Raw genomic sequence first — 14,624 nt, forward strand, 5'->3', positions numbered from 1 at the left:
GCCGTACTCCGTTTTTCTTGAGAAACATTTCAAAATCGTTTGAGGTGAAAAGAGGGCCATTGTCCAATACGAGCTCCTTGACTAGTCCAAAGGTTGCGAACAGGTGTCTGAGAATATTGATGGTCTTCTCAGCTGTGGTCAGTTGAGTAGGGAACACTTCCATCCACTTGGAATGGACATCGTCGACAACAAGGAAATATGCTTGTCAATCTCGGCGTAATTCACATGGATTCGTTCCCATGGTGTAGCAGCCCAGGACTATGGATGAAGAGGTGCAGCAGCAGGCTTGTTGTCCAGGCCACCACAGATAACTGCGGGTGAGTGCTTTCATTCGAGTGATCCTTGGATGTCCCTCATGCAGGTCAGATAGCAGTCTCCTCTGAAAAGTGTGAGGTACCACCACCCTTGATCCCCACAGAACACATCCTTGATCAGTGGACAACTGGTCTTTCTTTTCGATGAATGGACGAAGGTCATCGTCATTTACGAAGGTTGGCCAACCACCTAATTTTAAGTCCAAGACTTTGGAAAGGACTTTGTCTTTCCTCGTTTCCTCTGCTATGTCTGAAGCAGATATGGGAAGTTCATTGATGAGAGAGATCTGGAAGACTGCTCTATCATCTTTACTGTCGGAGTCCCTATTGCATGGTAGTCTTGATAGTGCATCTGCATTTGCGTGATCACTGCTCGTCTGTACTCGATCTCGTAGTCGTAGGCTAGCAATATCAGAGCCCAACGTTGCATTCGAAGTGCAGCAATGGTTGGTATGGCTGATTCTGGTCCAAGGGTGGCCAACAGAGGCTTGTGATCTGTCCGCAGTTGGAACTTCCTTCCGTAGAGATATTTGTGAAACTTCTTCACTCTGAATATTATGCTCAGGGCTTTCTTCTCAATTTGAGCATAATTTTTCTCACTTAGTGACAGAGTCCGTGATGCAAATGCAATAGGGTGTTCTTCACCTGACGGTAGAACATGTGAGATGACGGCTCCTACTCTGTATGGAGATGCATTACACGCGAGTCTCAGCTTAATCTCTGTGTCATAGTGGGCAAGCCACTTGCTCTTTAACAGACACTGTTTGCAAGTCTTGAATGCTTCTTCGCATTGTGGGGACCAATTACACTTTGTATCGGCCTGCAGCAGTTGGTGAAGCGGATGCAACAATGTGGACAAGTTTGCCACAAACTTTCCGCAATAGTTCAGGAGCAAGGTGCTCTCCAATGGTTGGTGCTGACATGAGGATATCGTCCATGAAGCACACAACATTGTCTATACCGTCCAAGATCTGATCCATTGTGTGTTGGAATATCGCTGGAGCTGTCGAGATTCCATAGGCCAATCTGAATAGCCCCTTGTGTGTATTGATGGTCAGATACTGTTCCGACTGCGGATCCAGCTTCAGTTGCTGATAACCGAATGACAGGTCCAGCTTACTGAAAACCTTCCCACCAGCTAGAGTGGCAAACAGATCTTCAGCGTAGGGTAGTGGATATTCCTCTGGTAGTATGCAGCGATTTACTGTGACCTTGTAGTCTCCGCACATTCTGACGGTCTTGTCTTTCTTTGGGACTACAACGATCGGAGCGGCCCAGTCGCTCCTCTCTACTTTCGTGAGGATGTTATTCTTCTGTAGGTGGTACAGTTCCTTCTCTAGTGCTTCCTTAAGAGCATAGGGAACTGGACATGGTTTGTGAAAGATAGGCTTGGTTCCTTCTTGCACTCTGACTTTTGCTGTGAAGTCTTGTATTTCGCCGTAGACATCTTTGAAAAGTTATTTGTGCTTCTCCAGCATGTTAGTGAGCGTAGCCTGACTCACTGGTGTGTCATTTCTCAGACTGAAGATTTCTCCCCAGTTCAACTTGATCTTTTGTAGCCAGTTTCTGCCTAGCAAGGCTGATTTTTCTCCTTTAACAATGACAAACAGTAGCGTCCACTCCTTCCCCTTATACCGGACTGGTACCTGGATCTGTCCTAACACAAGAATAGTGTCACCAGTGTATGAAGAAAGGCAGATGAACGCTGGCTGAAGAGGGCAGTCTTTCAGTTTTTCTTTGTAGTCTTTCTGGAACAAGTGATTCAGACGCTCCTGTGTCTAGCTGCATGTTTACTGGTTTTCCCACTAACTCCATGCTGAGATAGATTCCATCTTTTTGTTGTTGAGCTGTGTACACTGTAAACAGTTCCACTACTGTTTCAGTTGTACCTTCCTCTTCTTGTGCTGCGTCTGACACTTTGTGCGCTCCTGCGGTCCTTTTTGGAGCTTTTGATACTCTCTGTAGAAGTCCAACCTTTCCACAATTGTGTCACTTTTCATTTCACTGTGCTGATGATTATCTCCCCCACATCTGTAGCAACTTGGCTTAGACCTTTGTGATGTGGACTGCTTTGTTCTTGTGTAACCTTGAGGACAGGACTGAGAAAAGTGTGACATTTGTGAACCTTTTCCTCCACATGTCACTGACCTTGTGAACAACTTTCTGACGTTCTGCACGTCCCGATAGTTCAATAGTATCCCTGTGGACAAGCTTAAGTCCAAGTGTGATATCACAGGCTTTCTTAAAGGTCAGGTCCTTCTCTGACAGAAGCCTTCTGTGATATGCTTCACCTGTGAGACCACATACAAACTTGTCTCGGCGAGAGTCATCAAGAAATCACTCAAACTCACATGTACTTGCCAGCCTTTTCAAAGCAAGGATGTAGTCAGCCAAGGTTTCCCCTTGACTCTGGTGACGTTGGTCAAATCTGAAACGTTCTGCAATGAGAATTGGCTTAAAAGAGTTTCAGTCAGTTCTGCATAGTTCAACTCCACTGCTTTTATTGGTTCAATGAGACCTTTCAGCAATCCATAATCAGTTGGACCCAAAACACTGAGAAATAAATCTGCTATCTTTTCATCTTTGATTTCATTTGCAGCCAGCCAACGCTCAAAACGCTCTAAATAGGAATCAAAATCCTCTTTTGCAGCCTCAAACTCTGGTACTCGACCAAATGGTTGCCATTTTCACAGTTAATTGTTCAGTTTCCTTATTCCTTGTATTCCTTCATTTTCATCTAATTCTTCACTTTCTTCATTTCAGAAGTTTCTGGAATTACTTCATTCACTGCACTCATTTGTAATAATGTGTTACGTTTCTTCTTGTTTTACAATATTTCTCCACTGAGATCGCCTAATTTCAATGGGTTCAATTACCGTTTATTTATTTAACCACCAGAGGGCAGTGTCTCTATTCTGGACTCCAATAGGCTTGCTACTTGGCAGCTCCTGAACACTTTACCTACTAGCAGTGCTTAGCCTTTTCTACTGGCAAAAAAAATAAACAAATAACTGACGATTTACATAATTATTTTGAGTTTCATTACTCACGCAACATTCTTCCCTTCAAGCAATGTCCGTTTATGTAGTTTAATCACCTCATCGCCACTGTAATATTTGTGTTGTGGAGAAATGACCAGGCAGGAGACAGTTAGTACAGTTAGTTTCGTTTAGTCAAAAACGTCTCGTGCTCTACAGCCCCTGGCCCGATAGTGAGCATGTGCATTTTCTATTAGGTGTAGTAACATAACACTGCCGTAATACATTACTGCTTAGTAACAGCATAGTAACTAATATAAACAGATGTAGATCACAGATACTACAGTGGGAACTACACATGCGGAGATCATCCGTTCACCTTCTCTGTGTCTCACAAAGACACCAAATTTGGACTCATCAGACCAAAGGACAGATTTCCACCACAACATTCTGCAGCGATATGCCATCCCATCTGTTTTGCGCTTAGTGGGACTATCATTTGTTTTTCAACAGGACAATGACCAAACACACCTCCAGGCTGCATAAGGGCTATTTGACCAAGAAGGAGAGTGATGGAAGTGTGCCTTGAATTCTAAATAAATCACTGACAGTGTCACCAACAAAGCAACTCCACACCATCACACCTCCTTCTCCATGCTTCCTGGTGGGAAATCATCTGTTCACCTACTCTGCGTCTCACAAAGACACAACATTTGGACTCATCAGACCAAAAGGACAGATTTCCACCGGTCTAATGTCCATTGCTCGTGTTTCTTGGCCCAAGCAAGTCTCTTCTTCTTATTGGTGTCCTTTAGTGTTTTTATTTAATTTATTTAACCTTTATTTAACTAGGCAAGTCTTATTTACAATGGTTTCATTGCAGCAATTCGACCGTGAAGGCCTGATTCACGCAGTCTCCTCTGAACAGTTGATGTTGAGATGTGTCTGTTACTTGAGCTCTGTGAAGCATTTATTTGGGCTGCAATTTCTGAGGCGGGTAACTCTAATGAACATATCCTCTGCAGCAGAGGTAACTCTGGGTCTTCCTTTCCTGTGGCGGTCCTCATGAGATTTAGTTTCATCATAGCGCTTAATGGTTTTTGCAACTGCACTTGAGGAAACTTTTTCCGGATTGACTGACCTTTATGTCTTAAAGTAATGATGGACTGTTTATTATCTTTGCTTATTTGAGCTATTCTTGCCATAATATGGACTTGGTCTTTTACCAAATAGGGCTATCCTTCTGTATACCATCACTATACCATCCCTACCTTGTCACAAAACAACTGATTGGCTCAAAGAAAGAAAGAAATTCCACATATTAACTTTAAACAAGGCACACCTGTTAATTGAAATGCATTCTGGTGACTACCTCAAGAAGCTGGTTGGGAGAATGCCAATAGAATGCCAAAGATGTCATCAAGGCAAAGGGAGGCTATTTTGGTCACATATGATTCCATATGTGTTATTTCACATATTTGATGTCTTCACTATTATTCTACAATGTAGAGAATATAAAAAATTAAGAAGAACCCTTCAAAGAGTAGGTATGTCCAAACTTTTGACTGGTACTGTACATACAGCATTACTGTCTCTGTCAAAACTAATATATAGCCGTTTCTCTTTAACACCAGGTGAGAGAGGGTATCCTTATAGTTACATGCTCTGTGTTTCTCATACAAAAGCCTTTGGGACTAGATTAATTCTGGACTTCATTCTGGAAATAGCCGACATACAGTGCCTTGCGAAAGTATTCGGCCCCCTTGAACTTTGCGACCTTATGCCACATTTCAGGCTTCAAACATAAAGATATAAAACTGTATTTATTTTGTGAAGAATCAACAACAAGTGGGACACAATCATGAAGTGGAACGACATTTATTGGATATTTCAAACTTTTTTAACAAATCAAAAACTGAAAAATTGGGCGTGCAAAATTATTCAGCCCCCTTAAGTTAATACTTTGTAGCGCCACCTTTTGCTGCGATTACAGCTGTCGCTTGGGGTTTGTCTCTATCAGTTTTGCATATCGAGAGACTGAATTTTTTTCCCATTCCTCCTTGCAAAACAGCTCGAGCTCAGTGAGGTTGGATGGAGAGCATTTGTGAACAGCAGTTTTCAGTTCTTTCCACAGATTCTCGATTGGATTCAGGTCTGGACTTTGACTTGGCCATTCTAACACCTGGATATGTTTATTTTTGAACCATTCCATTGTAGATTTTGCTTTATGTTTTGGATCATTGTCTTGTTGGAAGACAAATCTCCGTCCCAGTCTCAGGTCTTTTGCAGACTCCATCAGGTTTTCTTCCAGAATGGTCCTGTATTTGGCTCCATCCATCTTCCCATCAATTTTAACCATCTTCCCTGTCCCTGCTGAAGAAAGGCCCAAACCATGATGCTGCCACCACCATGTTTGACAGTGGGGATGGTGTGTTCAGGGTGATGAGCTGTGTTGCTTTTAAGCCAAACATAACGTTTTGCATTGTTGCCAAAAAGTTCAATTTTGGTTTCATCTGACCAGAGCACCTTCTTCCACATGTTTGGTGTGTCTCCCAGGTGGCTTGTGGCAAACTTTAAACGACACTTTTTATGGATATCTTTAAGAAATGGCTTTCTTCTTGCCACTCTTCCATAAAGGCCAGATTTGTGCAATATACGACTGATTGTTGTCTTATGGACAGAGTCTCCCACCTCAGCTGTAGATCTCTGCAGTTCATCCAGAGTGATCATGGGCCTCTTGGCTGCATCTCTGATCAGTCTTCTCCTTGTATGAGCTGAAAGTTTAGAGGGACGGCCAGGTCTTGGTAGATTTGCAGTGGTCTGATACTCCTTCCATTTCAATATTATCGCTTGCACAGTGCTCCTTGGGATGTTTAAAGCTTGGGAAATCTTTTTGTATCCAAATCCGGCTTTAAACTTCTTCACAACAGTATCTCGGACCTGCCTGGTGTGTTCCTTGTTCTTCATGATGCTCTCTGCGCTTTTAACGGACCTCTGAGACTATCACAGTGCAGGTGCATTTATACGGAGACTTGATTACACACAGGTGGATTGTATTTATCATCATTAGTCATTTAGGTCAACATTGGATCATTCAGAGATCCTCACTGAACTTCTGGAGAGAGTTTGCTGCACTGAAAGTAAAGGGGCTGAATAATTTTGCACGCCCAATTTTTCAGTTTTTGATTTGTTAAAAAAGTTTGAAATATCCAATAAATGTCGTTCCACTTCATGATTGTGTCCCACTTGTTGTTGATTCTTCACAAAAAAATACAGTTTTATATCTTTATGTTTGAAGCCTGAAATGTGGCAAAAGGTCGCAAAGTTCAAGGGGGCCGAATACTTTCGCAAGGCACTGTACGTTTACTGTGAACGCTGCCTTCTCGAGCGTGGAAACATTACCTTTAAATTGTAATTGCGCTTTAGCACGGGTCTTCCATGGTCTGGATTGAATCTAGGCCTTAGTCTAAGGGATTCAATTGTGGTGCTATCATTGGTGCTTTGGAGGATCTCCCAAATGTAAAGGTACATGCTCCACCATGTTTTATTGGTGTCACACCCTGACCTTAGTATTCTTTGTTTTCCTTGTTATTTTGGTTAGGTCAGGGTGTGACATGGGTGATGTATGTGTTTTTGTCTTGTCTAGGGGTTTTGTATGTTTATGGGGCTGTCTCCTTTCTAGGTATATTGTATGTCTATGGTTGCCTAGATTGGTTCTCAATTATAGGCAGCTGTCTATCGTCGTCTCTGATTGGGAACCATATTTAGGCAGCCATATTCTGTGGGTACTTTGTGGGTGATTGTTTCTTGTCTATGTGTTCTCTGCACCAGATAGGACTGTTTCGGGTTTTGCCACGTTTGTTGTTTTTGTGTTCATGTTGAGTTTTCATATTAAAAACCATGAACTCTAACCACGCTGCAATTTGGTCCTCCTCTCCTTCGACGGAAGAAAACCGTGACAATTGGTTTTACATGCTGCAAACGCTTGCGCACCACAGTGAAATGCTACTTTACACACAAAACATGTTGTGTGCCCCCTCACACCTTCAGTAAATCTGGGCCTATGTTTCCCATACAATATCCTTTAGTGTAAGGTATTAAAGTGTAGCGCTATGAATGGTGCTTTGGAGGTACTCGAAGAAGAATGTACTTGAAGAAAACATTTATTGAGAACGTAGAAGGTCATCATGTTACTGGTATCCATGCGTGTATCTGAAATGTCACGTCAGTGTGGGTGTCCATTTCATGAGCTCTTAATTGGAATGATGAATGAGTGTGTGTGTGTTCGTGCAATTGTCTGCATGTGTGCATGTGTGTGTGTGAGGTGGGTACCTTGTCTTGACTGATGAGTTCCTGGTAAGGGATATGTGCAGGCAGGTAGGTGTGGAGGAGAGCACAGAATGCAAGGCCATCACTCCAGCTGCTGCTGAAGTTTGTCACATCAATGTTCTACAAGAGAGAAAAATGTAGAGAGAGAGGAAGGCGTCATTCTTCTTCCAGTACCAACAGTGAATGTCTCAATAAGAATTTCGAACAACAATAACGAGCTCAAATTAAGCATTTATTAACATAGAGTAAATATGCATAACGGAGAGCATGGAAACAACCTGCCCAACCTTCCTTTTCCACAAATATAACACTGACAACTAGCTTTAGTTTGCATTTAGTTCTTGCTCGTTCCTCAAGGAATTATCTACTTGGGTCGTTCCACCAAATCAGTGCCTTTTGAGATGTGTAACTTGGTGAAAATAAACTTTTGATCTCACCTAATTTTAACATTGCCACAAAGAATATTCTGTCATGTTCAACTTAATAATAAAAAACATTTTCTCATCTCAAGTAAATAAAAAAAATAAATGAAAATGTACGATAGTGAGTGCCAAATAAAGTAACAGGGTTGACTGTAACAGGGTTGACTGTAACAGGGTTGACTGTAACAGGGTTGATGGCCATAAATCCCCCTGTGACATGGGAAATGGAATTGTGTTTTTTTGTGAAGCTTGTATTCAATTGCCCCTCCCTGTTGCACACAACAACAAAAAAACACAATTGTTTAAACATTTCTAGCCTGTCTATCTATGGGTAACAGTGTTGATGTGTAATGCTCGACCTACTCAGTTTTCCACCACAAAATTGTAAAAAAGAGTAGAACCAACTCACCTGCTTTTACACGATAATTTGACTATTAGATGTTCAATGTTTCTTTAGAAAAAAATATTTTAAAAGGAATAGTTCATTTAATTTCATGGATAGGTTTTCTTGACCTTAAAATGAATCACTAATCACATAAACTAAATAATAATCTTCAGAAATGACTTTGTCAAACCACAAAATATATAGGGCTTTATAATGATGGTGAAAACTTGGAGAAATGTTGGTGTTAAGTGGGTTAAAATCACAGTGGGTGCACACATGTCAAAATGCAAAATTATTGCTCTTTAGCAAGTCTTTATTCATATAAAAAACCTGATTTATTGAATTCTCCATGTCGTCTAAATTAAATCAAATCAAACTTTGTTTTTCACATGCTTCGAATACAACATGAAATGCTTACTTACAAGCCCTTAACCAACTGTGCAGTTCAAGAAAGAGTTAAGAAAATATTTACCAAATAAACTAAAGTGAAAAATAATAAAAAGTAACACAATAAAATAACAATAGCGAGGCTATATACAGGGGGTACCGGTACCAAGTCAATGTGCGGGGGTACAGGTTAGTCGAGGTAATTTGTGCATGTAGGTACAGTAGGGTGAAGTGACTATGCATAGATAATAAACAGCGAGTAGCAGCAGTGCAAAAAACAAATGTGTGGGGGGGTCAATGTCCTGGATGGCAGGAAGCTTGGCCCCAGTGATGTACTGGGCCGTAGGCAGCACTTTCTGTAGCGCCTTTTGGTCAGATGCCGAGCAGTTACCATTACAGGCGGTGATGCAACCGGTCAGGATGCTCTCGATGGTGCAGCTGTAGAACTTTTTGAGGATCTGGGGACCCATGCCAAATCTTTTCAGTCTCCTGAGGGGGAAAAGGTGTTGTCGTGCCCTCTTTACAACTGTTTTGGTGTGTTCGGACCCTGATAGTTCGTTGAAACTCTCAACCCGCTCCCCTACAGCCCCGTCGATGTTAATGGGGGCCTTTTCCTGTAGTCCACGATCAGTTCCTTTGTCTTTCTCACATTGAAGGAGAGGTTGTTGTCTTGGCATCACACTACCAGGTCTTTGACCTCCTCCCTGTAGGCTGTCTCATCGTTGTCGGTGATCAGGCCTACCATTGTTGTTTCGTCTGCAAACTTAATGATGGTGTTGGAGTCGTGTTTGTTCACGCAGTCGTGGGTGAACAGGGAGTACAGGAGGGGACTAAGCACACACCATTGTGGGTTGCCTACCCTTACCACCTGGGGACGACCAGTCAGGAAGTCCAGGATCCAATTGCAGAGGGAGGTGTTTAGTTCTAGGTTCCTTAGCATAGTGATGAGCTTTGTGGGCACTATGGTGTTGAACGCTGAGCTGTAGTCAGTGAACAGCTTTCTCACATTAAAGTAGCCTCACAAAGCCGCCTGATCTGGTGAGCTTGTATGAATGTTGCAGATGTAAGCTTGCGGGATAAGGCGGCTTCACGAGGGTAATATTAAAGGGCACTTTATTGAATATAACAGGCTTTTAAAATATGATATTGGTGCACAATTTCTACTTAAAATATCAAAGGAATGCTACATTCACTTATTTTGTGGAACAACCCACTTAGAACATCCCTAGAACATGGTTAGGATATGCGGAAGCATATAAAAAAAAACACCCAAGCACATAAACATATAGAGCAACATACAAATGAAAACTAATGGTTTCCATAGCTGATCAATATGCTAGGTCAAGTTTCCTACTAAGTGCAATTGGAGAGTTACTTTTATTGCTGGTTGATAGATTTCATTTATTGGATAACTGAAAGCAGTAGGCTGCTCCAGCAGGAGACAACATTGCATGCATTGAAAATGATTGAGGATAAAAAACTGCATTAACATCCCTGGCCACTAGAAGCGCCGCTTTTGGGTGATCATTTGTTTGCTTATGGCCTTATAGAGTTGGTTGAGTGCGCACTTAGTGCCAGCATCAGTCTGTGGTGGTAAATAGACGGCTACGAATAATATAGATGAGAACTCTCTTGGTAGATAGTGTGGTCTACAGCTAAGGTACTCTTCCTCAGGCGAGCAATACCTAGAGACATCTTTAATATTAGACATTGCGCACCAGCTTTTATTGACAAAAAGACACACACCCCCACCCCTCGTCTTACCAGAAGTAGCTTCTCTGTTCTGCCGGTGCATGAAAATCCATCCAGCTCTATATCATTAGTGTTGTCGTTCAGCCACGACTCGGTGAAACATAGGAAATTACAGTTCTTCATGTCCCGTTGGTAGGATAATCATAATCGTGGGTCATCCATTTTATTTTCCAATGATTCCATGTTAGCAAGTAGAATTGATGGCAATGGGAGTTTACTCGCTCACCTACAGACTCTCAAAAGGCAGCCTGATCGGCGTCCTCTTTTCCTTTCCTTCACGCAAATGATGTGGATCTGGGCCTGTACCCGGGAGAGCAGTATATCTTTCTCATCGGACTTGTTAAAGGAAAAAGCTTCTTCCAGTCCGTGGTGAGTCATCCCAGTTCTGATGTCCAGAAGTTATTTTTGGTCATAAGAGACAGTAGCAGCAACATTACGTACAAAATAAGTAAACCATTTTTACAAACAACGCAATTTTTTTTTTAAATAGCACAATTGATTACGGGCATGTAAAACGTCAGCTCCATTCTACCATTAACATGAGCTGGTCACTATGTGTAGGTAATCCTTTCTAACGATATCACCTAGTAGAACTGCAAAAGTGTTGCTCTCCATTTTCTGGAGGACTGCGTTTTGAAATCAGTGGAATGCCTGGTGGAAATGATAGCCAAGGAGATGTAGAAAAATGCTGGTGTTTGATTGCAAAAAGAAAACACACAGAAGGCTGTTGTATAGACATGTAGCTAGCTAGCTAGCTAAACAATTAACACCTGTCTCCGGATTACATCTTCAATCTAAGGGCAACCATGGCATCCGTGACAGAGAGGGACAAGCGTCCATCGATGTATATGGGTAAGATAGTCTAGCTAGCTACATTTTCAGATATTATATTATTTTACATTTTGTCAGAAAGTTGTATTCATTTCAAGTTAAATCCTACTGTTAGCTCGCTAGCTAACTTTAAGTGTATGATCTGTGTAGTAATATTATTTGTATCTCAGAGCCATTTGCATTGCTAGTTATTGCCTAATTTTAGCTAGCTAGCTAGCTAACATTAAACCTGGTTGGTTAGCTACCTGCAGATTCAGGGTAGTAATGTTATGAATGAGGGATTATGTTTAATTGTTTAGCTAGCTAGCTACATGTCTAAACAAGACTCCACTATGCAAGTAACCACTTCATTACACCTTCTGTACCCAGTGCATGTGACAAAACTTTGGTCGTATTTGATATAGTATGTGCTTACCAGAGACGATAATGTGAAGAACATAACCTGCACCAAAGTAAAATTAGGATATAACGTTAGGCCAACGAGACAGTGTCCAAATTCTAAAATTCTCCGGTAGAATGCCCTGCTTTTATTTCATCACACTAAGCCATTTTCTGTAATTGGCTCGCCATTAATGTGCAAATAATGATTTTGTTTTGAGTTTATTTTCCTGTAATAATGAAGACAAAAGAGCTAAAGTGAAGACGTTGTCAGCTATAAGATATGGTCATTATTTTAACTGGCTAGCCAGCTAACTTAACATTAGCTAGTTAGCTAACAAGCTAGAAACAAACCAAAACTTTGTTTAGAAAGTTGTTTTTAGCTGCCTGGTTTGCTAGATTGACATATACTAAATTCCTTTTTAACGGGTGGGTTTATTTGATGTAGGACGACAATAGAATATTCATGATGTCACTGCGACAACTGTTGATAGACGTAGTATAAACCAGCCTTTAGTCTTTAAATCTTTCGTTGTTTAGTGCATGGCCTCACATGTGAATCCTTAAAGAAATGGGTTGGGGTAAGGCTTAAGAGGGTGTGAACGATGCTGAATGGAAGACGAGCGTACCAAAGAAGAGCGTACCAAATTATTCAAGGTCCATTTTCTCCAAAGTGAGGTTACAAATGTATCAAATTTCAAATCAGAATTACTTTCCCATTGTTCCTCAACTGTAGTGTATTATATAAAATGTTCTCTCTGAGTCTGTACTTTAATCCAATGTAAAAAAAACTAATTTTGCTCCACAAATTTTGCTACATAAGACCAATTTGAGCCGGTCAGTCACATTTGTTTGTGTTACAGCCTGAAATCACAATCTATTAAATTGATTATCACTCCTCTACACACAATACCCCATGATGACAAAGTGAAAACATGTTTTTAGAAACTTCTGCAGATTTATTGAATATGAAATACAGAAATATCTAATTTACATAAGTATTCAATACTTTGTAGAAGCATCTTTGGCAGTGATTACAGCTGAGTCTTTCTGCGTGTTTGTGCCTTTGTGTGTGTGGAGCATAGACTTACATCTTGGTCTGGCCAGGCCATGCTCGGGCGGGGGTAGAGAAAGGGGGGATGGGGAGAGACAGGGGGAGAGAGGGGCGCCATGAATGTTAAAACAACAGCAGACGGGATGAGCACTCTGGGACCAGACTCAGAAAAGCAAACACAGCATCAAGCGACAGGAAACGTCTCGCTCCACACAGAATACTGAGCTGCCCGGTTAAAAGAACCAAAGAGAGAGAGAGAGAGAGCGAGACAGAGTGAGGGGGGTGGGAGTGAGAGAGAGAATGGGAAAGCGAGAGAGGGGGAGTGGGTGACAAGGAGAAGAAGGGAGAGCGAGAAGAGGGGGGAGTGGGCGAGGGAGAGATGGATTGAGCGAGCATGAGGTTGATAGCAAGCCTAAACACTTGCTTTGGCAGAAATCCAGCTTTAAAATAACATCTACAGTATGATTGCATTAAGAGGTCCAGTCAGCATGTCAGCCAGCCATTCAGAAGGCCTCAAAATACAATATTGCCAGCAGCTGAGATAACAGAGAAGACTGTATTCCAATACTTTTAATAAAGCTCTCTACACTACAGCACAAACCAACAGTCATCTCTCTCACATCAACCACACTGGCCCCATTTTCACAAGAAAATGTATTTATATAGAAACAATTGGAGTAATAGGATTCACTGCAAGTGTTATCTAACTTCCTGTGACAGTAAAAGAGTGCAAGTGGATAACATGTAGATAATAGCTAAATGAAGTGGGTGAAAGCCAGCCTGTTATTATGACACTTGACACCCAGATGACAGTGTGCCATTATCACATTATGGTGCTGAAGTGAAGATAGGAAATCCACTGCCCACTGGCTGATGATGGAGCACACACACTCTCACTCTCTGAGGGCTCCATGACCAATGAGAGAAAACACACTCATACTGCCTGATGATGGAGAACGTGCACACGCACACGCACACGCACACGCACGCACACGCACACGCACACACACACACACACACACACACACACACACACACACACACACACACACACACACAGCCTGGTAAAACCAATCAGCCTGGTCTGCTAAAGCAGGAAAGTCCACATTCACATTTACTGAGAGTTGTACGACTGATGAGGTACTCTCCATCAGTGTCCGTACTACCACCATTAAGCCCTGAGCACCTCTCTCGGTTTCTCTCTGTCTGTCTCTAATTGAGTAGTGTGTGAACAAAGAAAAAATACAAAGAAAGGCAAAACGAAGAAAAGGGAAGCAGCAGTAATGGGTCATACAATGAATCATCATCATGAGCAATGACAGCCTGAAAGTTAGGTACAGCCAGTGCCGGACAGGGACACACATGAAGGGGTTAGGGTCCCAAAGACACTCCCCATTATTGATTAAGAGGACCGTAAGATTCATATGTTTTGCTGCAGGCCTTATAATAGATACTGTTGCTATGTGCCTAAAAACTCTGCCACTATATGTTGCACAAGCCATCTATATTAGTCTTTGTGCTTAAGACCGAAGCTGTTGCAAGAGTTTGCTTGCGGGCTAGGTCTGAGTCAGACCTAAACTAGATAAAGAGAAGTAACCACTGTCTGGTTTAGACATTTTGATCTTGTGTGACAGTGGACAATGCTAATGAATTCAGAGAAGCTACTGTACTAGGTTACTAGGTTACCTTATAAGGTAACCTCAGCAAATTGCTGTATATATACAGTTGAAGTCGGAAGTTTACATACAATAAGGTTGGAGTCATTAAAACTCATTTTTCAACCACTCCACAAAT

At 41.7% G+C, this 14,624-nt stretch overlaps 1 protein-coding gene across 1 annotated transcript in view; it reads right to left on the reverse strand.

The window, feature by feature from the left end:
* The window catches only part of LOC139418249 (cytospin-B-like), a 126,842-nt gene that overhangs the window by 12,620 nt on the left and 99,598 nt on the right, over window positions 1-14,624 (reverse strand). The window contains exon 13 of the mRNA XM_071167559.1: window positions 7,625-7,741. Coding sequence (XP_071023660.1) covers window positions 7,625-7,741 — 117 coding nt within the window. The remainder of the gene's footprint in view (window positions 1-7,624; window positions 7,742-14,624) is intronic.

Source organism: Oncorhynchus clarkii, chromosome 10 (genome assembly GCF_045791955.1).
Source record: "Oncorhynchus clarkii lewisi isolate Uvic-CL-2024 chromosome 10, UVic_Ocla_1.0, whole genome shotgun sequence".
Lineage (NCBI taxonomy): Eukaryota > Metazoa > Chordata > Actinopteri > Salmoniformes > Salmonidae > Oncorhynchus > Oncorhynchus clarkii.